The 24,691-nt window shown below is 44.8% G+C and overlaps 1 protein-coding gene across 12 annotated transcripts in view; it reads right to left on the bottom strand.

The window, feature by feature from the left end:
* DMD (dystrophin) overlaps positions 1 to 24,691 on the bottom strand; it is a 1,873,751-nt gene that overhangs the window by 490,199 nt on the left and 1,358,861 nt on the right. For all 12 annotated transcript variants that reach the window (XM_075265063.1, XM_075265067.1, XM_075265060.1 and 9 more), the window contains one exon: positions 1,414 to 1,603. In XM_075265063.1, the coding sequence (XP_075121164.1) occupies positions 1,414 to 1,603 (190 nt within the window). The remainder of the gene's footprint in view (positions 1 to 1,413; positions 1,604 to 24,691) is intronic.

Raw genomic sequence — 24,691 nt, 5'->3', positions numbered from 1 at the left:
GTTTTCAGTTAGTAGAGCATTTATTTTCTGTACAGTTCCTGGTTGTAACAATCCACCTTCAGCATAGTCCAACTGACCTTGCAGTCAGTGCTGGTGAGGGCATTTGGAGTCTGCCTCTGGCTTGCAGTGCTGTATTGAGTTTAAATAGCTTGTTTTTTCCCTACTCGCTGTTATCAGTCAGTTTCTGCCTTTGCTGTAAGTTGATTGTGGAACTCAACCACAACATTGCAAGGACATCTATGATCTCACTATTATGGAGCATACGAGCCGCTTCAACTGCTGTGTTTGTTGAGGCAGATCTAATAAACCTTGTGAGCCGACTTGTTGACATACTTTGCCTGGACGTCCAACTCTTGGCTTTTGAATGGATTGAAAGACTACATTTTATATTCTTCCAACTGTCATGGCACTCCCATAATGATGTTCAGTAATTTCCTTGGCTAAAAGACTGCTGTCGAGCTTGATGATGCTGTTTCTCTTTTATAAGGAAATATTCTTCATGGCTGATCCTTGAAGCAGTGACATTTTGCTTGGGAATCAACCCAATAACACACTGAGCTATTAAGGGACACGAGAACAGGTTGTAATTTGTAGAATTACAAGAATAAAAAGATTTATCCATCACCAGGAGCAAAACAGTAACAATGCAGTTCCATGACAAGAATCTACATAACTAATCATATGCTAAATAGTTGCCAGTCAAATCTATTTATGAGATAGCCAAGATGATGGTCTATAAAATGATGGTAGTCTCACATTTGAAGCTGTAGTGGATGGTGAGATATGGAGCCTGAAAGTCATAATATCCAAACATTGTTACCCGTTTACACATACCTGTATATTTTCAAAGAGGACAAGAAGAGAGTAAGCACCTATCTGGGGATTCATCTTCAGTTTTAAAAAATCCATGGGTTAGAAAATCCATGGACAGAAATAAAACTCATTTAAAGTGACTGAAAGAAGGGCAAAAGTCTTTTCATCCAAACCCCACATATCAGATACTGAAGACCTACCCAATAGATTCCGTGAATTAACAATTTTGATAAGCTGTAAAAAATATATTTCATTTTGAAGATTTTTTGAGAATAATCTGCCTGAAAGGGACGTTAAAAACATCTCTATTCTCCCAAACAATGACAACTTTTGCTCTATAAGATGCACTTAGGAAGAGAATGCAAGTTTTTGTCTGGAAACTGAAGTTTGTTATTGTCTCATCATTCTGCTCTCCCCATATCATTCTCAGGCTACAACTTTTGGAATGCAAAGAGAAATTAAATTTCAAAATGATTTGACACAAAACCATCATCAGATTTTGATAAATGTGTTTTTTTCTTCTTCATCATGGCAGCAGTGTTCACATGGTACATATCAGCGATTGATATAGAACAGAGTTGCAAACTATTCTTTTCATACCTGCCATTGCGTCATCAATTGTTGAATTGCTTTTGGATCTTCCAGGATCCCATCTTTATGTTTTGCATCCTGAAGAACATTAGCCATAGCTTCTGATTCTGTAAGCCATGCAAGAAACGTTTCCAAATCTAAGTAAAATTGCTGCAACAGTCGTAAAGCCGCTTCAAGTGCACCATCCCGGTCATTAACCCTGTAAACAAAGTGAAGAATTGCCCAAATTCAACATTTTTTTACAATTATTTGACTTCAGTGTATCTTAAAAGCTTTAGCAAGTAAACAGAGTTAGGGTTGACATTACAAATTATCGATTTCTACAAAGGTTTTATTTGATGGCAACATCATTCTATCATCTGCTTCTATGATGTGGTCAAGATCAGGCAGTAATAACGACCGTAATGAGTCTGTAGAGAACTTTCAAAACTGAACTTCAATGTGATAAACAATATTGTCTATTAGTGTTCTCCACTAAAGCACCTCTACACCAATGAGTTCTACAGTATGAGGTCTGGCCAGCGGCACTTTATGGCTATTCCACCAGTACCAGTACCAGTACCTTTCCACATAGGTAAAAATTTACAGATGAGAGTCACACAAGACCCTACTGTTACTGTAACTCCAATAAGGTTATATGGAGTAGCAGTGTATATGCCTGACTAATACTCTTTTTTTACTACATTCACACAGTTGGGAAAGCAATATCACTCAGAGGGGCATTTAGTTGTTTCCCACAGGTATAACATAGTAGATTATCTTTTAGATGCACAGTTGATTGTTGCTTCTTGCTGAAGTACTTCTTAAAGATATTTGAGTACAGTTAATGTATGTGGGAGCATCTTCTTGCTTATGATTTCTCTTATGGTATGTTCACACAGTGGAATTTGGTGCTGATTTTGAGTCAGATGCTGCCTCAAAACCTGCACCAAATTCCACCCTGAATCTGCCTCCCATTGTATTAAGTGGGAGGTAGAAATTGAAGCAGAACACTCAAAAAATGAGCATGCTTCTCTGTCTTGTCACAGTTTCTGAGAGCTGATCGGTCGCAGAGCATGCAGTGCAAAGCACTCAGCTGGTTAGCCGCATTCATCTGGGGCTGAGCAGCCATGGTGGAAAGTCTAACTTAATTCCTCTTCATTTTCCACCACCTGAATGGGCCCTTACTACATAAGACTTACTACACTGATGCAGAAACACAATTTAAGAAGGATTATATGACTCTAATACAACTTTAATACACAGCTATCCTGACATATAAATCTTTGCTTGACACTAGACATAATTCCAATTACTTTAACTGGTTTTTTTTCATCTTTTAGCTTCTTTTACATGGTGTATCTAGTTTCTTACATTCTGCTTTAGAAAACAAGTATTACTTTTCTTGCATACTGTATGTTCAATGACTAACGTTCTGTTAATTCCTAAGAAATTCAATGTGCGGACCATTTAAAATCTAAGAATAGGAAAACTGCATTTTGCAAAGGCTTATCTATTCAATTAAAACATAAATATGTGTGTTCCAAATTCTTCAGCTGTCATTTCTCTATATTTTGCCATGTGATAAGCCATACATCAAAACTAGATTGCAATGCTTAATTAAATCACTTAGCTACAATGTAAATTTGTGGATTACAAAGTGAGTTAAATGTAATTAAAACTGATTATCTAAATAATTGGATTTCAAAGGCACTAATTTCTCTTGTATTCAACAGCAGTAGAAATGACAAAATATAATCAGGACCAAATACTGTGAACAACAGATAACATTACAGCACAATGATTTGTGACAGACAATGTAGGGGATTAGAACATGTCTACATTTCTGCCAAGGTTTCATGACCAACATATTCATGGGTATAGCCTCATTTTCTGTGGTCTTTTCCTCAAACTGCATGTAACATTACACATGAAAATTAGTTTTTGAACATTAAACATTTTTACATGATTTCTTAATTTAGATATTATTTTCTCCTCGACATGCACAAGGCTAGAACTGTCAGCTATGCTGAATCAAACGTATCATTTTTGACAGTGAAAGGATTGCACTGGCATCCCACTGGCCAATTGTAAAACCACCTAGGAGAAGCGACATAATAGAACATTAAATACAAAAGCTTGCAGATTCATTTGAAACATTAAAATTACATTCATTATAATTAAGTTTACTTGATGCTTTGTCATTATATTCCAGGGACGGACTGTGGCATGTACAAAGATTGGGTTTAACAGGACAATTATCTCATTATTCCTACCGTGAGAAAAAGAAAAAACTAAAGGTAATTATACAGTTTCATCTTACAAAATAGCAGGACGCTCAAATAAATTGGTCCATGCACTTGAATCTTTCCAAAATGCCTATTATGGTTTCAGTAACTATCAGATCCTTATAGAAAACATGCTAACTTATAAATAGTATATGTCTATATACATGTATAGATCTTTCTATACACTATATTCAGTATAATATAAAAGAGAATCCGTACCAAATGATAAGGAAATTTGACTATGACATCGATGCTTCGGTACCTTGAAGACACTAGGATGACAGATGCCAAGAAATATGTAATAAAATAAAAAAGTGGCAAATCCAGGGCCATAATACAGTTCTACGATTATTCTAATGATTTACAGATGTAAAGAGAGATCTCAGCATCAGATTATGTTGTTTTATGCTGTTAATAGGCAGTATATTCTATGTTGATTGTTCTCACAGACCCTTGGACCACTATCGATCAGAAGTATACAGATGATATGGCACTTTAGTGAGACTGTTTACACAGGCCCAGTTTTATTCAAATTGAACAAGACAGCATCTTTATTTTGTCCCCATAGGCGACCGATGTCAATCAATTCATCAAAGCCCTGAAACACTTCTTTAGGCTAGGGCCCTATATTGCAAACTGCTGTGAAAGTGCAGTGGAAAAAAATACTGAGTTTCACAGTAGCAGCAAAGTGAATGAGATGTATGAGATTTTGGTTAATCTCATTCACACACTGCAAAAAAAAAGCTGCTTTCTCACTAGTGTTCTTGAAAAACGCAGTATGTGAATTTTAGCTATGGAATTGCATGTATTTTCAATATAGACGTAATGGAGGATGGAGAAAAAAAAGCAAAGAAAACACAACAAAAACCCAATGAAAAAGTCTGTGGAAAAACAGTGATGCCCCTATGTTTCATATACATAGTGATGATTGGCCTGTTATGTGACTTCATATTCACTGCCGAAGATCAGGAAAGTTGAATTTCCAAGCAACAGGACCTTTTGTCACCTCTTCCACCAATTCCAATTCTTGGGCCCCATTCCCATGGAGTAATGCGCCGCTCATTCTGACACGTAAACACGTGTCAGAGTGAGGCGCCTCAAAACAGATCCCATTCACTTCAATGGGTGCCGGCTTACGAGCGCTACACATTGAAATCAATGGGTTAAAATGCCTCCCATTGATTTCAATGTGTAGCGCGCATAAGCTGGCACCCATTGAAGTGGGAACGGGGCCTTGCATCTTTCTACCAGAACAGTTGGAGTTTCTTCCACCATTTCTCAGCAATCATTTCAGTTACTTTCAGCAGACAATTTGCCAACCAAGCCAATCACCTGGGTGGTCATAGGCTGGGACAAACAACACGGGGCCACCCATCTGACAGCAGAGAGCCTAATTAGCATATTGGGTGCTAAAACTAACTGCATTGCACAGGACCAGTGAGGTCTAGAGAAAACAAATTGCAATAAGTGCAACAATTGGAATAAGTGGAGCAATGTCGATAGGAGGATGCAAAGAGATGGAGTGGTGATGACAAGTACTCTTTAAGTAACAATTGTTAACAGACAGACAGGCAAACTTTTACCTATTCTAGAAGAATGAATACAGTGAATACATTGTAGGATATTTAACTTACGATGCAACATATCAACTGTCAAATCTATATAGAATGTCAAATAACTTTGCAAATAGTTTTAATGTCTTATTTTTTATCAATTTTGAGCTATTCTTCCTTTATGGTTACAACTATATGCAACACTCATCTTGCCTTTGCAATAAATTATAAGAGTTCTCATGATAGTTGCGCATTTGGCGATAAACTCTTAGGTCACATGTCTGACAATGGAACAGAACTAACCTCCTGTCCCCGAAGGTAGGAAACAGAAAGCAGAAATGAATATAAATGGAGAGAACATCATGAAAGAATACCAAATTGCTATGAGAATGGTACAGCTAATTAACTGTAAAATTACTTAATATTTTATGTAAATATAAGCTGCGAAACATCATTAAAAGCAGAATTATGCCTAAAATAGATTGAAGAAAATCCATCTCATTTAAAGCCAAACAAAAAAAAACTGTCTAAATATTGTAGAGAGTAAGAGTATTTCAGCAAGTTTTTTATTGAGACACATACAATATCACTGAAGCCTGTAGATAGCAGTAACCATGTCATCACACGTATAACACCTTTCTTATTAAATAAAGAAGAAATATATATAGTATAAAACATGTGAATGCTAAAAACTAAAACATATGTTTTCTGCAAAAAAAAAAAAAGAAAAAAAAAAAGGATATTTTCAGTAGAATATATTTAGAATATATAGCGTTCATATTTTGCTGGTGTTCAGTTACTCTTTGGTGTTGTATGTCTTGGTGTGACTGGAACTCGACATTGTTGGTTATTCTCCTCCATATCTGGTACTAAAGGTGTCTTGTTAGGATTCTTATCAGGTGTATTTGGTGTATATGCCTCCTGTATTTCATTGTTACTGACAGTCCTGAGATGTTTCTTAAAGAGGACCTTTCACCGATTTGGGCACAGGCAGTTCTATATACTGCTGTAAAGCTGACTGTCGGCTTTCCCGATCTGTGCCCCAGGTAAGGAGCTATCAGTCCTGGTACCATGGCTCTTTACAGTCAGAATGGCGTTTCTCATAGTCAGTCAGGTACGTCCTTCTGCACAGCAGCGCCTATCGCGCTGTACAGTATGAGCAGGGAGGAACCCCCCTCCCCTCCTGATACTCGTCTATGGACGATCACTGTGAGCAGAGGGAGGGGGCGTTCCTCCCTCTTTACACTGTACAGCGCAATAGGCGCTGCTGTGCAGAAGGACGTACCTGACTGTAAAGAACGCCCTTATGACTGTAAAGCGCTACGGTACCGGGACCGATAGCGCTTTACCTGGGGCACAGATCGGGAAAGCCGACAGTGCGCTGAATTCAGTGCACTGTCGGCTTTCCAGCAGTATATAGAACTGTCTGTGCCCCGAACCATGAAAGGTCCTCTTTAAGTCCTGCTACTTTCTCCGAACACACATCTTGTTGCCAAATTCCATATGTTGATGAAGGTGATGGTTGTATATGCACTGGTTGGCCAATATTAAGCTCTGGCTCATTTATGATAGTATTCACACTTAATAAATGTTTCTCCATATGTTGGGCAATGGTCTCTGTTCGAGGCATGGTAATTTCAACGGCAGAATGTGCTCATGTTTTTATCCTGTCTTCTATACTAGCCTGTCTTTTTAATAGTATAATTTTGCAATCTCTTATTGTTTGTTTTTGCATTTCTGTAAGTTGATAGGCTCTACACAATCCAATGCTTTTCTGTAGATTCAAGTTTGGTCTGAACATTCACTTTATTACATTAAAGTCTCTTGATCTCAAGACTATTCTGTCTCTGATAAGTTCACCACGTAATACTGTAAGCTCACAGCTTTCTGCTAGCTGTCTCTGTCACATAAGATCTATAGTCTCTGATGGACCTTGCTGTGTGGTAATGGATATATACCTCTCATATACTGTTACTTGCTGCCATAGAATGGCTCTGTGATGCACGCTGAACTTTCTTCATATCCTGTTTAGGTAGCAGAGAGTTTGAGGTGCTGTTAAACACGCAGACAGTCTTTCCCCATCACTGAGCACAATGTTGCTATCTTTACCTTCAGGTCTTTCTCATCTAATTCACTTGCCATCTCATAATCCTCCCACTGGGATGTGAAATATGCCCAGCTAGCTGCCAGGTCCCCTATGGGACAGGGAAGTAGTTGGTAGCCATGTTCTGTACTGCTGCATGTCTCTTAATATATTATCAGAGGAACAATTCTTGTTTTTCTCTGAGATATTAGGACTTAGCGGCTGCTAAATCACTAAAGACTATCTCACTTCTGATACTGAATTACCTGAAGCCTTGTACAATATTTCAACAATTACTGTATTGAGTCCTGTGCAACATAAGTTAAAAACTGTAATATCTCTACATGGCAGTATATGTATAACTCCTTACAATTATGTATATTCATTCATTAAACCAATTCATGAAAACACTATACATTGCAATATCAGGCCCAATATATCTGCTATAGGGGATATGCTTTGAAGTAGTTTTCAGAGCTTTTCTATTGATGAGTTATAGTAAGGATAGGACATCAGCAATATCAGATTGGCATCTCTGGGAAGTAGATGATGGCAACTGGGCAAGTACTGTAGTTTGTACACTGTATATCAGGCATAGCACAGACATTTCACAGCAGCTGTCTATAAGGTTGCAGATCAATCATGTTCACATTAATAGAACTAAACTGGGACTGATGGACATGACACAACACAGTCACTAAGAAGAAGCATTTAATCGGGAAGAGGGCAGCGGAACCCTTATCTATCAGATATTGGTCTCAAAAAAACCCTTAGGCCGGGGACCCGGATGGCGTAAACATAATCACCGCAAATTCCATCTACACATTGCAGAAAAATATCAGCAGTAGAAATGACGCAATTTCCAAAACCATGGAGGTTTTAGAAATTGCAGCATGTCAATTATATCTACAGAAATGCTGTCAGTTTCCCTATAGGTATAATGGAAGCAGAAAGTCCACAGAGGAAACATTTCTGTGTTTCTAATGCAATTCTCCCACAGCACTTTTTTGCTGTGGCCCACTAGGGAAAAAAGCAGCCCATTCATTTCAATGGGGAGCGCTCGTATGCCGGCTCCCATTGAAATGAATAGGATCTGCTTTGTACGCGCTAATTCTGAACGTGTTTTAATCAGCTCAGCATATACTTAGGGTGAATGCACCCTAAGGTTAACATCCCACATTGTGGAAAAGCTGGGGTTTTTTTTTTTTTCTTTTACAGAGTTTGCTGCAGTTTTTTTGAACCAAAGTTCCAAAGTTCCTTTTATTTTCCATCCCATGCAAGCTACTCTTGACTTTAGCTAAAAAAAAAAAAATGCAGTAAAATTTGCAACCAAAAACCACTAGAGATGAGCGAACAGTGTTCTATCGAACTCATGTTCGATCGGATATTAGGCTGTTCGGCATGTTCGAATCGAATCGAACACCGCGTGGTAAAGTGCGCCATTACTCGATTCCCCTCCCACCTTCCCTGGCGCCTTTTTTGCTCCAATAACAGCGCAGGGTAGGTGGGACAGGAACTACGACACCGGTGACGTTGAAAAAAGTAGGCAAAACCCATTGGCTGCCGAAAACATGTGACCTCTAATTTAAAAGAACAGCGCCGCCCAGCTTCGCGTCATTCTGAGCTTGCAATTCACCGAGGACGGAGGTTTCCGTCCAGCTAGCTAGGGCTTAGATTCTGGGTAGGCAGGGACAGGCTAGGATAGGAAGGAGAAGACAACCAACAGCTCTTGTAAGAGCTAAATTCCAGGGAGAAGCTTGTCAGTGTAACGTGGCACTGACGGGCTCAATCGCCGCAACCCAGCTTTCCCAGGATCCTGAATGGAATACACTGTCAGTGTATTCCCGTATACCCGATATATACCCCGATACCCGTTCCAACGGTGTGCCCCCCCACCTTCACCCCAGAAATACCCTGCAAGTCCCCTAGCAATAGAATTGGGGCTATATACACCCACAATTTTTACTACTGGTATACAGTGCCATTGTCTGACTGGGAATTCAAAGAATATATTGGGAATACAAATACCCTCATTTCTTGCTACTGCCATATAGTGCCAGTTTCTGACTGGTAATTCAAAGAATATATTGGGGTTACGTGCACCCACAATTTTTACTACTGGTATACAGTGCCATTGTCTGACTGGGAATTCAAAGAGTATATTGGGAATACAAATACCCTCATTTCTTGCTACTGCCATATAGTGCCAGTTTCTGACTGGGAATTCAAAGAATATATTGGGGTTACGTGCACCCACAATTTTTACTACTGGTATACAGTGCCATTGTCTGACTGGGAATTCAAAGAATATATTGGGGTTATAAATACCCTCATTTCTTGCTACTGCCATATAGTGCCAGTTTCTGACTGGTAATTCAAAGAATATATTGGGGTTACGTGCACCCACAATTTTTACTACTGGTATACAGTGCCATTGTCTGACTGGGAATTCAAAGAATATATTGGGAATACAAATACCCTCATTTCTTGCTACTGCCATATAGTGCCAGTTTCTGACTGGGAATTCAAAGAATATATTGGGGTTACGTGCACCCACAATTTTTACTACTGGTATACAGTGCCATTGTCTGACTGGGAATTCAAAGAATATATTGGGGTTATAAATACCCTCATTTCTTGCTACTGCCATATAGTGCCAGTTTCTGACTGGTAATTCAAAGAATATATTGGGGTTACGTGCACCCACAATTTTTACTACTGGTATACAGTGCCATTGTCTGACTGGGAATTCAAAGAGTATATTGGGAATACAAATACCCTCATTTCTTGCTACTGCCATATAGTGCCAGTTTCTGACTGGGAATTCAAAGAATATATTGGGGTTACGTGCACCCACAATTTTTACTACTGGTATACAGTGCCATTGTCTGACTGGGAATTCAAAGAATATATTGGGGTTATAAATACCCTCATTTCTTGCTACTGCCATATAGTGCCAGTTTCTGACTGGTAATTCAAAGAATATATTGGGGTTACGTGCACCCACAATTTTTACTACTGGTATACAGTGCCATTGTCTGACTGGGAATTCAAAGAGTATATTGGGAATACAAATACCCTCATTTCTTGCTACTGCCATATAGTGCCAGTTTCTGACTGGTAATTCAAAGAATATATTGGGGTTACGTGCACCCACAATTTTTACTACTGGTATACAGTGCCATTGTCTGACTGGGAATTCAAAGAATATATTGGGGTTATAAATACCCTCATTTCTTGCTACTGCCATATAGTGCCAGTTTCTGACTGGTAATTCAAAGAATATATTGGGGTTACGTGCACCCACAATTTTTACTACTGGTATACAGTGCCATTGTCTGACTGGGAATTCAAAGAATATATTGGGGTTATAAATACCCTCATTTCTTGCTACTGCCATATAGTGCCAGTTTCTGACTGGTAATTCAAAGAATATATTGGGGTTACGTGCACCCACAATTTTTACTACTGGTATACAGTGCCATTGTCTGACTGGGAATTCAAAGAGTATATTGGGAATACAAATACCCTCATTTCTTGCTACTGCCATATAGTGCCAGTTTCTGACTGGTAATTCAAAGAATATATTGGGGTTACGTGCACCCACAATTTTTACTACTGGTATACAGTGCCATTGTCTGACTGGGAATTCAAAGAATATATTGGGGTTATAAATACCCTCATTTCTTGCTACTGCCATATAGTGCCAGTTTCTGACTGGTAATTCAAAGAATATATTGGGGTTACGTGCACCCACAATTTTTACTACTGGTATACAGTGCCATTGTCTGACTGGGAATTCAAAGAGTATATTGGGAATACAAATACCCTCATTTCTTGCTACTGCCATATAGTGCCAGTGTCTGACTGGGAATTCAAAGAATATATTGGGGTTACGTGCACCCACAATTTTTACTACTGGTATACAGTGCCATTGTCTGACTGGGAATTCAAAGAGTATATTGGGAATACAAATACCCTCATTTCTTGCTACTGCCATATAGTGCCAGTGTCTGACTGGGAATTCAAAGAATATATTGGGGTTACGTGCACCCACAATTTTTACTACTGGTATACAGTGCCAATTTCTAACTAGGAATTCAAAATGCGCAAGGCTCCCGGAAAGGGACGTGGACGAGGCCGTGGGCGAGGTCGGGGGAATGGTTCTGGGGAGCAAGGTAGCAGTGAAGCCACAGGGCGTCCCGTGCCTACTCCTGTGGGGCAGCAAGCATTGCGCCACTCCACAGTGCCAGGGTTGCTTGCCACATTAACTAAACTGCAGGGTACAAACCTTAGTAGGCCCGAGAACCAGGAACAGGTCTTGCAATGGCTGTCAGAGAACGCTTACAGCACATTGTCCAGCAGCCAGTCAGACTCTGCCTCCTCTCCTCCTATTACCCAACAGTCTTGTCTTCCTTCCTCCCAAAATTCCGAAGCTTTACAGAACAATAACCCAAACTGTCCCTGCTCCCCAGAGCTGTTCTCCGCTCCTTTCATTGTCCCTCAACCTGCCTCTCCACGTCACGATTCCACGAACCTAACAGAGGAGCATCTGTGTCCAGATGCTCAAACACTAGAGTCTCCTCCATCTCCGTTCGATTTGGTGGTGGATGACCAGCAACCCACCCTCATCGACGATGATGTGACGCAGTTGCCGTCAGGGCATCCAGTTGACTGGCGCATTGTGCGGGAGGAGGAGATGAGACAGGAGTTGGAAGAGGAAGTGGTGGATGATGAGGACACTGACCCGACCTGGACAGGGGGGATGTCAAGCGGGGAAAGTAGTGTGGATGTTGAGGCAGGTGCAGCACCAAAAAGGGTAGCTAGAGGCAGAGGCAGAGGTCAGCAGCTTAGGCGAAGCCAGGCCACACCCGGAATCTCCCAAGATGTTCCAGTTCGTACCCAGCCCCGAAAAACTCCCACCTCGAGGGCACGTTTCTCGAAGGTGTGGAGTTTTTTCAAGGAATGCGCCGAGGACAGATATAGTGTTGTCTGCACAATTTGCCTCTCGAAATTGATTAGGGGCTCTGAGAAGAGCAACCTGTCCACCACTTCAATGCGCCGTCATTTGGAATCCAAGCACTGGAATCAGTGGCAGGCAGCAACGGCAGGACAAAGGCCGCCTGCCGTTCACGCCACTGCCACTGCCTCTGCCTCTGCCTCTGCCACTGCCACTGCTGACTGTGCTGGCGATGCACTCCAGAGGACGAGCCAGGACACCACTTCATCTGCCTCCGCCACTTTGTTGACTTCTACCTCATCCTCCCCTGGTCCTGTCTTATCTCCTTCTCCTGCACCATCAAAGGCACCATCAGGCGTTTCTTTACAACAACCCACCATCTCTCAGACATTGGAGCGGCGGCAGAAATACACTGCTAACCACCCACACGCGCAAGCCTTGAACGCCAACATCGCTAAACTGCTGGCCCAGGAGATGTTGGCGTTCCGGCTTGTTGAAACTCCCGCCTTCCTGGACCTGATGGCAACTGCGGCACCTCGCTATGCCGTCCCTAGCCGTCACTACTTCTCCCGGTGTGCCGTCCCCGCCTTGCACCAGCACGTGTCACTCAACATCAGGCGGGCCCTTAGTTCCGCGCTTTGCACAAAGGTCCACTTGACCACCGACGCGTGGACAAGTGCATGCGGACAGGGACGCTACATTTCACTGACGGCACACTGGGTAAATGTAGTTGAGGCTGGGACTGCTTCCCAAACTGGCCCGGTGTACCTCGTCTCCCCGCCTAACATTCCTGGCAGGGACACGAGAAGAACACCCCCCTCCTCCTCCTCCTCTACCGCCTCCTCCTCCGCCTCCTCCTCCGCCACCGCCTCCTCCTCCGCTGTTAGATTGACCCCAGCTACGAGTTGGAAACGTTGCAGCACTGGCGTTGGTAGACGTCAGCAGGCTGTGCTGAAGCTGATCAGCTTGGGGGACAGACAGCACACTGCCTCCGAGGTGAGGGATGCCCTCCTCGATGAGACGGCAATATGGTTTGAGCCGCTGCACCTGGGCCCAGGCATGGTCGTTTGTGATAACGGCCGGAACCTGGTAGCAGCTCTGGAGCTTGCCGGACTCCAACATGTTCCATGCCTGGCCCACGTCTTCAACCTAGTGGTGCAACGTTTCCTAAAGAGCTACCCCAATGTTCCAGAGCTACTGGTGAAAGTGCGGCGCATGTGCGCCCACTTTCGCAAGTCGACAGTAGCCGCTGCTAGCTTAAAATCTCTCCAGCAACGCCTGCATGTGCCACAACACCGGCTTTTGTGCGACGTCCCCACACGCTGGAACTCAACGTTTCAGATGTTGAATAGAGTGGTTGAGCAGCAGAGACCTTTGATGGAATACCAGCTACAAAACCCTAGGGTGCCACAAAGTCAGCTGCCTCAGTTTCACATCCATGAGTGGCCATGGATGAGAGACCTTTGTGACATCCTACGGGTCTTTGAGGAGTCCACAAGGAGGGTGAGCTCTGAGGATGCGATGGTGAGCCTTACAATCCCGCTCTTGTGTGTTCTGAGAGAATCCCTGATTGACATCAGGGATAACTCAGATCACACAGAGGAGTTAGGGATAGCATCCGATCCGTCACAGCTGGAGAGTAGGTCCACACATCTGTCCGCTTCACTGCGTTTAATGGAGGAGGAGGAGGAGGAGGAGGAGGAGGAAGAAGAGTTGTCCGATGATGTGATGGTGATACAGGAGGCTTCCGGGCAACTTCGAATCGTCCCATTGTTGCAGCGCGGATGGGTAGACATGGAGGATGAGGAGGAAATGGAGATTGAACTTTCCGGTGGGGCCAGAGGAGTCATGCCAACTAACACTGTGGCAGACATGGCTGAGTTCATGTTGGGGTGCTTTACAACCGACAAGCGTATTGTCAAAATCATGGAGGACAACCAGTACTGGATCTTTGCTATCCTTGACCCCCGGTATAAAAACAACATCTCGTCTTTTATTCCGGTAGAGGGGAGGGCCAATCGCATCAATGCTTGCCACAGGCAATTGGTGCAGAATATGATGGAGATGTTTCCAGCATGTGACAGTGGCGGCAGGGAGGGCAGTTCCTCCAGTAGGCAACCAAGTTCTCACCGGTCCACACAAACGAGGGGCACACTGTCTAAGGTCTGGGACACCTTGATGGCACCCCCTCGCCAAAGTGCCGCCACGGAGGGTCCTAGTGTCACCAGGCGTGAGAAGTATAGGCGCATGTTGCGGGAATACCTTTCCGACCACAGCCCTGTCCTCTCCGACCCCTCTGCGCCCTACACGTATTGGGTGTCGAAGTTGGACCTGTGGCTTGAACTTGCCCTATATGCCTTGGAGGTGCTGTCCTGTCCTGCCGCCAGCGTCCTATCTGAGAGGGTGTTCAGTGCAGCCGGTGGCATCATCACTGACAAGCGCACCCGTCTGTCAGCTGAGAGTGCCGACCGGCTCACTTTGATAAAAATGAACCACCACTGGATAGAGCCTTCATTTTTGTGCCCACCTGTGTAAAGCACCCCAACATGAAACTCCATGTCTGTACTCAACCTCTCCAATTCCTCCGCATCCTCATACTCATCCACCATAAGCGTTGCACAATTCTGCTAATACTAGGCTCCCTCCAACATGATTTCCCCCAACTCTGCTGGTTAGAGGCTCCCTCCACCCTGATTTCCACCAACTCTGCTGGTTAGAGGCTCCCTCCACCCTGCTTTCCCACAACTCTGCTGGTTAGAGGCTCCTTCCACCATGAATTTGCCCAAACTGGGCTGTTTAGAGGCTCCCTCCACCATGAATTGGTCCAAACTGGGCTGGTTAGAGGCTCCCTCCACCATTAATTGGTCCAAACTGGGCTGGTTAGAGGCTCCCTCCACCATGAATTTGCCCAAACTGGGCTGTTTAGAGGCTCCCTCCACCATGAATTTGCCCAAACTGGGCTGTTTAGAGGCTCCCTCCACCATGAATTGGTCCAAACTGGGTTTTTTAGAGGCTCCCTCCACCATGAATTGGTCCAAACTGGGGTGGTTAGAGGCTCCCTCCACCATTAATTGGTCCAAACTGGGCTGGTTAGAGGCTCCCTCCACCATGAATTGGTCCAAACTGGGCTGGTTAGAGGCTCCCTCCACCATGAATTGGTCCAAACTGGGGTGGTTAGAGGCTCCCTCCACCATTAATTGGTCCAAACTGGGCTGGTTAGAGGCTCCCTCCACCATTAATTGGTCCAAACTGGGCTGGTTAGAGGCTCCCTCCACCATGAATTTGCCCAAACTGGGCTGTTTAGAGGCTCCCTCCACCATTAATTGGTCCAAACTGGGCTGGTTAGAGGCTCCCTCCACAATTAATTGGTCCAAACTGGGCTAATTAGAGGCTCCCTCCACCATGAATTGGTCCAAACTGGGTTTTTTAGAGGCTCCCTCCACCATGAATTTGCCCAAACTGGGCTGTTTAGAGGCTCCCTCCACCATGAATTGGTCCAAACTGGGCTGGTTAGAGGCTCCCTCCACCATGAATTTCCCAAAACTTGGCTGTTTAGAGGCTCCCTCCACCATTAATTGGTCCAAACTGGGCTGGTTAGAGGCTCCCTCCACCATGAATTGGTCCAAACTGGGGTTTTTAGAGGCTCCCTCCACCATGAATTGGTCCAAACTTGGCTGTTTAGAGGCTCCCTCCACCATGAATTGGTCCAAACTGGGGTGGTTACAGGCTCCCTCCACCATTAATTGGTCCAAACTGGGCTGGTTAGAGGCTCCCTCCACCATTAATTGGTCCAAACTGGGCTGGTTAGAGGCTCCCTCCACCATGAATTTGCCCAAACTGGGCTGTTTAGAGGCTCCCTCCACCATGAATTTGCCCAAACTGGGCTGGTTAGAGGCTCCCTCCACCATGAATTGGTCCAAACGGGTTTTTAGAGGCTCCCTTCACCATGAATTGGTCCAAACTTGGCTGTTTAGAGGCTCCCTCCACCATGAATTGGTCCAAACTGGGGTGGTTAGAGGCTCCCTCCACCATTAATTGGTCCAAACTGGGCTGGTTAGAGGCTCCCTCCACCATGAATTTCCCAAAACTTGGCTGTTTAGAGGCTCCCTCCACCATTAATTGGTCCAAACTGGGCTGGTTAGAGGCTCCCTCCACCATGAATTGGTCCAAACTGGGCTGGTTAGAGGCTCCCTCCACCATTAATTGGTCCAAACTGGGCTGGTTAGAGGCTCCCTCCACCATGAATTTGCCCAAACTGGGCTGGTTAGAGGCTCCCTCCACCATGAATTGGTCCAAACTGGGTTTTTTAGAGGCTCCCTCCACCATGAATTTGCCCAAACTGGGCTGGTTAGAGGCTCCCTCCACCATGAATTGGTCCAAACTGGGCTGGTTAGAGGCTCCCTCCACCATGAATTTGCCCAAACTGGGCTGTTTAGAGGCTCCCTCCACCATTAATTGGTCCAAACTGGGCTGGTTAGAGGCTCCCTCCACCATGAATTTGCCCAAACTGGGCTGTTTAGAGGCTCCCTCCACCATGAATTGGTCCAAACTGGGTTTTTTAGAGGCTCCCTCCACCATGAATTGGTCCAAACTGGGCTGGTTAGAGGCTCCCTCCACCATGAATTTCCCAAAACTTGGCTGTTTAGAGGCTCCCTCCACCATTAATTGGTCCAAACTGGGCTGGTTAGAGGCTCCCTCCACCATGAATTGGTCCAAACTGGGGTTTTTAGAGGCTCCCTCCACCATGAATTGGTCCAAACTTGGCTGTTTAGAGGCTCCCTCCACCATGAATTGGTCCAAACTGGGGTGGTTAGAGGCTCCCTCCACCATTAATTGGTCCAAACTGGGCTGGTTAGAGGCTCCCTCCACCATTAATTGGTCCAAACTGGGCTGGTTAGAGGCTCCCTCCACCATGAATTTGCCCAAACTGGGCTGTTTAGAGGCTCCCTCCACCATGAATTTGCCCAAACTGGGCTGGTTAGAGGCTCCCTCCACCATGAATTGGTCCAAACGGGTTTTTAGAGGCTCCCTTCACCATGAATTGGTCCAAACTTGGCTGTTTAGAGGCTCCCTCCACCATGAATTGGTCCAAACTGGGGTGGTTAGAGGCTCCCTCCACCATTAATTGGTCCAAACTGGGCTGGTTAGAGGCTCCCTCCACCATGAATTTCCCAAAACTTGGCTGTTTAGAGGCTCCCTCCACCATTAATTGGTCCAAACTGGGCTGGTTAGAGGCTCCCTCCACCATGAATTGGTCCAAACTGGGCTGGTTAGAGGCTCCCTCCACCATTAATTGGTCCAAACTGGGCTGGTTAGAGGCTCCCTCCACCATGAATTTGCCCAAACTGGGCTGGTTAGAGGCTCCCTCCACCATGAATTGGTCCAAACTGGGTTTTTTAGAGGCTCCCTCCACCATGAATTTGCCCAAACTGGGCTGGTTAGAGGCTCCCTCCACCATGAATTGGTCCAAACTGGGCTGGTTAGAGGCTCCCTCCACCATGAATTTGCCCAAACTGGGCTGTTTAGAGGCTCCCTCCACCATTAATTGGTCCAAACTGGGCTGGTTAGAGGCTCCCTCCACCATGAATTTGCCCAAACTGGGCTGTTTAGAGGCTCCCTCCACCATGAATTGGTCCAAACTGGGTTTTTTAGAGGCTCCCTCCACCATGAATTGGTCCAAACTGGGCTGGTTAGAGGCTCCCTCCACCATGAATTTCCCAAAACTTGGCTGTTTAGAGGCTCCCTCCACCATTAATTGGTCCAAACTGGGCTGGTTAGAGGCTCCCTCCACCATGAATTGGTCCAAACTGGGCTGGTTAGAGGCTCCCTCCACCATTAATTGGTCCAAACTGGGCTGGTTAGAGGCTCCCTCCACCATGAATTTGCCCAAACTGGGCTGGTTAGAGGCTCCCTCCACCATGAATTGGTCCAAACTGGGTTTTTTAGAGGCTCCCTCCACCATGAATTTGCCCAAACTGGGCTGGTTAGAGGCTCCCTCCACCATGAATTGGTCCAAACTGGGCTGGTTAGAGGCTCCCTCCACCATGAATTTGCCCAAACTGGGCTGTTTAGAGGCTCCCTCCACCATTAATTGGTCCAAACTGGGCTGGTTAGAGGCTCCCTCCACCATGAATTTGCCCAAACTGGGCTGTTTAGAGGCTCCCTCCACCATGAATTGGTCCAAACTGGGTTTTTTAGAGGCTCCCTCCACCATGAATTGGTCCAAACTGGGCTGGTTAGAGGCTCCCTCCACCATGAATTTCCCAAAACTTGGCTGTTTAGAGGCTCCCTCCACCATTAATTGGTCCAAACTGGGCTGGTTAGAGGCTCCCTCCACCATGAATTGGTCCAAACTGGGGTTTTTAGAGGCTCCCTCCACCATGAATTGGTCCAAACTTGGCTGTTTAGAGGCTCCCTCCACCATGAATTGGTCCAAACTGGGGTGGTTAGAGGCTCCCTCCACCATTAATTGGTCCAAACTGGGCTGGTTAGAGGCTCCCTCCACCATTAATTGGTCCAAACTGGGCTGGTTAGAGGCTCCCTCCACCATGAATTTGCCCAAACTGGGCTGTTTAGAGGCTCCCTCCACCATGAATTTGCCCAAACTGGGCTGGTTAGAGGCTCCCTCCACCATGAATTGGTCCAAACGGGTTTTTAGAGGCTCCCTTCACCATGAATTGGTCCAAACTTGGCTGTTTAGAGGCTCCCTCCACCATGAATTGGTCCAAACTGGGGTGGTTAGAGGCTCCCTCCACCATTAATTGGTCCAAACTGGGCTGGTTAGAGGCTCCCTCCACCATTAATTGGTCCAAACTGGGCTGGTTAGAGGCTCCCTCCACCATGAATTGGTCCAAACTGGGGTTTTTAGAGGCTTCCTCCACCATGAATTGGTCCAAACTTGGCTGTTTAGAGGCTCCCTCCACCATTAATTGGTCCAAACTGGGCTGGTTAGAGGCTCCCTCCACCATGAATTGGTCCAAACTGGGTTTTTTAGAGGCTCCCTCCACCATGAATTTGCCCAAACTGGGCTGTTTAGAGGCTCCCTCCACCATGAATTGGTCCAAACTGGGTTTTTTAGAGGCTCCCTCCACCATGAATTGGTCCAAACTGGGCTGGTTAGAGGCTCCCTCCACCATGAATTGGTCCAAACTGGGGTGGTTAGAGGCTCCCTCCACCATTAATTGGTCCAAACTGGGCTGGTTAGAGGCTCCCTCCACCATTAATTGGTCCAAACTGGGCTGGTTAGAGGCTCCCTCCACCATGAATTTGCCCAAACTGGGCTGTTTAGAGGCTCCCTCCACCATTAATTGGTCCAAACTGGGCTGGTTAGAGGCTCCCTCCACAATTAATTGGTCCAAACTGGGCTAATTAGAGGCTCCCTCCACCATGAATTGGTCCAAACTGGGTTTTTTAGAGGCTCCCTCCACCATGAATTTGCCCAAACTGGGCTGTTTAGAGGCTCCCTCCACCATGAATTGGTCCAAACTGGGCTGGTTAGAGGCTCCCTCCACCATGAATTGGTCCAAACTGGGTTTTTTAGAGGCTCCCTCCACCATGAATTGGTCCAAACTGGGCTGGTTAGAGGCTCCCTCCACCATGAATTTCCCAAAACTTGGCTGTTTAGAGGCTCCCTCCACCATTAATTGGTCCAAACTGGGCTGGTTAGAGGCTCCCTCCACCATGAATTGGTCCAAACTGGGGTTTTTAGAGGCTCCCTCCACCATGAATTGGTCCAAACTTGGCTGTTTAGAGGCTCCCTCCACCATGAATTGGTCCAAACTGGGGTGGTTAGAGGCTCCCTCCACCATTAATTGGTCCAAACTGGGCTGGTTAGAGGCTCCCTCCACCATTAATTGGTCCAAACTGGGCTGGTTAGAGGCTCCCTCCACCATGAATTTGCCCAAACTGGGCTGTTTAGAGGCTCCCTCCACCATGAATTTGCCCAAACTGGGCTGGTTAGAGGCTCCCTCCACCATGAATTGGTCCAAACGGGTTTTTAGAGGCTCCCTTCACCATGAATTGGTCCAAACTTGGCTGTTTAGAGGCTCCCTCCACCATGAATTGGTCCAAACTGGGGTGGTTAGAGGCTCCCTCCACCATTAATTGGTCCAAACTGGGCTGGTTAGAGGCTCCCTCCACCATTAATTGGTCCAAACTGGGCTGGTTAGAGGCTCCCTCCACCATGAATTGGTCCAAACTGGGGTTTTTAGAGGCTCCCTCCACCATGAATTGGTCCAAACTTGGCTGTTTAGAGGCTCCCTCCACCATTAATTGGTCCAAACTGGGCTGGTTAGAGGCTCCCTCCACCATGAATTGGTCCAAACTGGGTTTTTTAGAGGCTCCCTCCACCATGAATTTGCCCAAACTGGGCTGTTTAGAGGCTCCCTCCACCATGAATTGGTCCAAACTGGGTTTTTTAGAGGCTCCCTCCACCATGAATTGGTCCAAACTGGGCTGGTTAGAGGCTCCCTCCACCATGAATTGGTCCAAACTGGGGTGGTTAGAGGCTCCCTCCACCATTAATTGGTCCAAACTGGGCTGGTTAGAGGCTCCCTCCACCATTAATTGGTCCAAACTGGGCTGGTTAGAGGCTCCCTCCACCATGAATTTGCCCAAACTGGGCTGTTTAGAGGCTCCCTCCACCATTAATTGGTCCAAACTGGGCTGGTTAGAGGCTCCCTCCACAATTAATTGGTCCAAACTGGGCTAATTAGAGGCTCCCTCCACCATGAATTGGTCCAAACTGGGTTTTTTAGAGGCTCCCTCCACCATGAATTTGCCCAAACTGGGCTGTTTAGAGGCTCCCTCCACCATGAATTGGTCCAAACTGGGCTGGTTAGAGGCTCCCTCCACCATGAATTTCCCAAAACTTGGCTGTTTAGAGGCTCCCTCCACCATTAATTGGTCCAAACTGGGCTGGTTAGAGGCTCCCTCCACCATGAATTGGTCCAAACTGGGCTGGTTAGAGGCTCCCTCCACCATTAATTGGTCCAAACTGGGCTGGTTAGAGGCTCCCTCCACCATGAATTTGCCCAAACTGGGCTGGTTAGAGGCTCCCTCCACCATGAATTGGTCCAAACTGGGTTTTTTAGAGGCTCCCTCCACCATGAATTTGCCCAAACTGGGCTGGTTAGAGGCTCCCTCCACCATGAATTGGTCCAAACTGGGCTGGTTAGAGGCTCCCTCCACCATGAATTTGCCCAAACTGGGCTGTTTAGAGGCTCCCTCCACCATTAATTGGTCCAAACTGGGCTGGTTAGAGGCTCCCTCCACCATGAATTTGCCCAAACTGGGCTGTTTAGAGGCTCCCTCCACCATGAATTGGTCCAAACTGGGTTTTTTAGAGGCTCCCTCCACCATGAATTGGTCCAAACTGGGCTGGTTAGAGGCTCCCTCCACCATGAATTTCCCAAAACTTGGCTGTTTAGAGGCTCCCTCCACCATGAATTGGTCCAAACTGGGCTGGTTAGAGGCTCCCTCCACCATGAATTTCCCAAAACTTGGCTGTTTAGAGGCTCCCTCCACCATGAATTGGTCCAAACTGGGCTGGTTAGAGGCTCCCTCCACCATTAATTGGTCCAAACTGGGCTGGTTAGAGGCTCCCTCCACCATGAATTGGTCCAAACTGGGTTTTTTAGAGGCTCCCTCCACCATGAATTTGCCCAAACTGGGCTGTTTAGAGGCTCCCTCCACCATGAATTGGTTCAAACTGGGCTGGTTAGAGGCTCCCTCCACCATTAATTGGTCCAAACTGGGCTGGTTAGAGGCTCCCTCCACCATTAATTGGTCCAAACTGGGCTGGTTAGAGGCTCCCTCCACCATGAATTTGCCCAAACTGGGCTGGTTAGAGGCTCCCTCCACCATGAATTGGTCCAAACTGGGTTTTTTAGAGGCTCCCTCCACCATGAATTTGCCCAAACTGGGCTGGTTAGAGGCTCCCTCCACCATGAATTGGTCCAAACTGGGGTTTTTAGAGGCTCCCTCCACCATGAATTTGCCCAAACTGGGGTGTTTAGAGGCTCCCTCCACCATGAATTTGCCCAAACTCTGCTGGTTAGAGGCTCAATCCACCCTGATTTTCAAAACAAATGTTGGTGCCAACCTCAACTTACTACAAGGGCCAAATTCACTGCTGGTGACAAGCTCTCCTCACTGCAAGTGCCAAATACACATGTTTCAAGGTGTTTTCCTACTGTCAGAGAGGTGGTATTGAGTGTGTAAAGTGTGTAGTTGTTAGGCTGTGATGTTGGGGTAATAGAGGGTCTTTGGTGTGTTAGATGCCCCCAGACATGCTTCCCCTGCTGTCCCAGTGTCATTCCAGAGGTGTTGGCATCATTTCCTGGGGTGTCATAGTGGACTTGGTGACCCTCCAGACACGGATTTGGGTTTCCCCCTTAACGAGTATCTGTTCCCCATAGACTATAATGGGGTTCGAAACCCGTTCGAACACACGAACATTGAGCGGCTGTTCGAATCGAATTTCGAACCTCGAACATTTTAGTGTTCGCTCATCTCTAAAAACCACCTTTTCTGTATAAAGTTTCAACATTGTGTAATCTTGATGTTCGTGGCAGTATATTATGAGACAAAAATGGTAAGTCTACAAATTGTAAAGTGCTGCGGAATATGTTGGCGCTATATAAATAAAATGTATTATTATATTACATGGGAACAGATTTTGGTTGTGGATTTGTACAAATAAAATCTGCCGAACAATACAGTAAAATTCATGTGGATATTTTAACAACATCCACATTGTACGTGGAGTATGACGTGTGGTATTAATCTGCCGCATGTGAATTTCTTTTGAGCCTTTACCCTTATTGTAGCAGGGATGAATTCTGTGGTGGATCTACAACTTAATCCGCAAGTAAATCTGAATTTGAAAAGTTTGCGGATTTGAAACACAGTCTGGTGGAAAGATCTTCCCTGTATGGACCAAAACTACATTTGTTTGTAAAACTGGCTTTATACAGTACAGTGAAACTTCTTAAAGATGACCATTACAAGAGGTATAGCGGTCTACTCAAAAAATCCCCTGTATGGCTCGATTTTATCAATCAAATAGAATATTAGTGATGTATATTTCATAACTTAGAAAAATAAGAATTTACTGTATGTCTTTCCATTGGATGAAGCATGACAGTTTCCATCCTTTGACCCATCCATTTTGTTTCTAGAATGTTATTTTTTATGAAACTATGAGATGCTGATATAAAATTATTTCTTAACATTTTCTATTGAGTTTAGCACATTTCTAGCCAATTCTTCATATAGTAGAGTACTACACCCAGGGACATTGCAAAGATACTCATCTATTAGATTTAACATAAAATACACAGAGAAATACAAAGGTCAATTTAATGGCTTTACAACTTGGGTTAGTAACAAAAGTAACTTTTCTGTCATATTATTCTAAGGATATATGGCATAGAAAAAGACTAAAAATATGCCCAAGATGCATCTGTTTACTGAGGCATTTTATAAATGCACATCCATTTGTCAAATACGCCATGCCTGTCTTCCGCCATTCAGCCTGTTCATATTATATTTTTATCTCTTGCTTCAGTTTCCTTTATCATTTTAATCCTTTGCTCTCTTGTGTAATTGTGAAGAGCTTTGCGTCCCATCAGCAGGAAAGTATTTCATATGTTATTATTCTTAGCTTTTACATATACCGATGCTGTTGCTATTTATCTTCTTTTTAAGATTCATGTTTGCATGGGAATTTAAATCTTATTTGAATCCTGATGTGTATAGAAGGGCTTCACCCCTTCATGAGCATACAAACAATTGATGTTGGTGAAAAATAGCCATAGAGAACGCTCATCCGATATTTTTGTAGGTATATGAAGATTTTATATGTTTTGAGACACATCTGGTTTATATATTAGATTTTACATTATTATGGTTTACAGAAATAACATAGAAGCCAAAGGATAATATATTGTTCAATATGTTGTTATATGAAGATAATTTGCACTGTACTCTCAAGGGTGAATATACCACCTAAAGCCACATACTGTAGTGTCAATTACATGTTTCTACAGTTTCTAGGCTATATAGCCAAAGCTTTTTAGTATGAGATGACTACTTTTGCCATGTGTTGGCAAATGATAAGGGCATTCTGTGATATCACTCATCCTACTGTTTATATGACATGGAAAGGGGTTGTCACAATATGAATTTTTACATTTCTCAGATCACTCTGAATGTAATTTCTCAAATTGAATCAGAAAATTGTCCCTGCATTTAGATATTGTTAGCTATGGTGTCCCTGATATTGTTTTTATTCACTCTTAGATTGTCCACCTAATGTGTCCAGTTCTCAGAACTCAGTCCTTATTGTACTGTACATGGACTGTGATGTCAGTCATGCTATAGTGCAAACCAGTTAGTAAGATTTGCACTAAAAGCAGCTTGA

The sequence above is a fragment of the Leptodactylus fuscus genome, chromosome 2 (genome assembly GCF_031893055.1).
Source record: "Leptodactylus fuscus isolate aLepFus1 chromosome 2, aLepFus1.hap2, whole genome shotgun sequence".
Lineage (NCBI taxonomy): Eukaryota > Metazoa > Chordata > Amphibia > Anura > Leptodactylidae > Leptodactylus > Leptodactylus fuscus.
The sequence above is the reverse complement of the archived record's forward strand: the minus strand, read 5'-3'. Positions and strand labels throughout refer to the sequence as shown.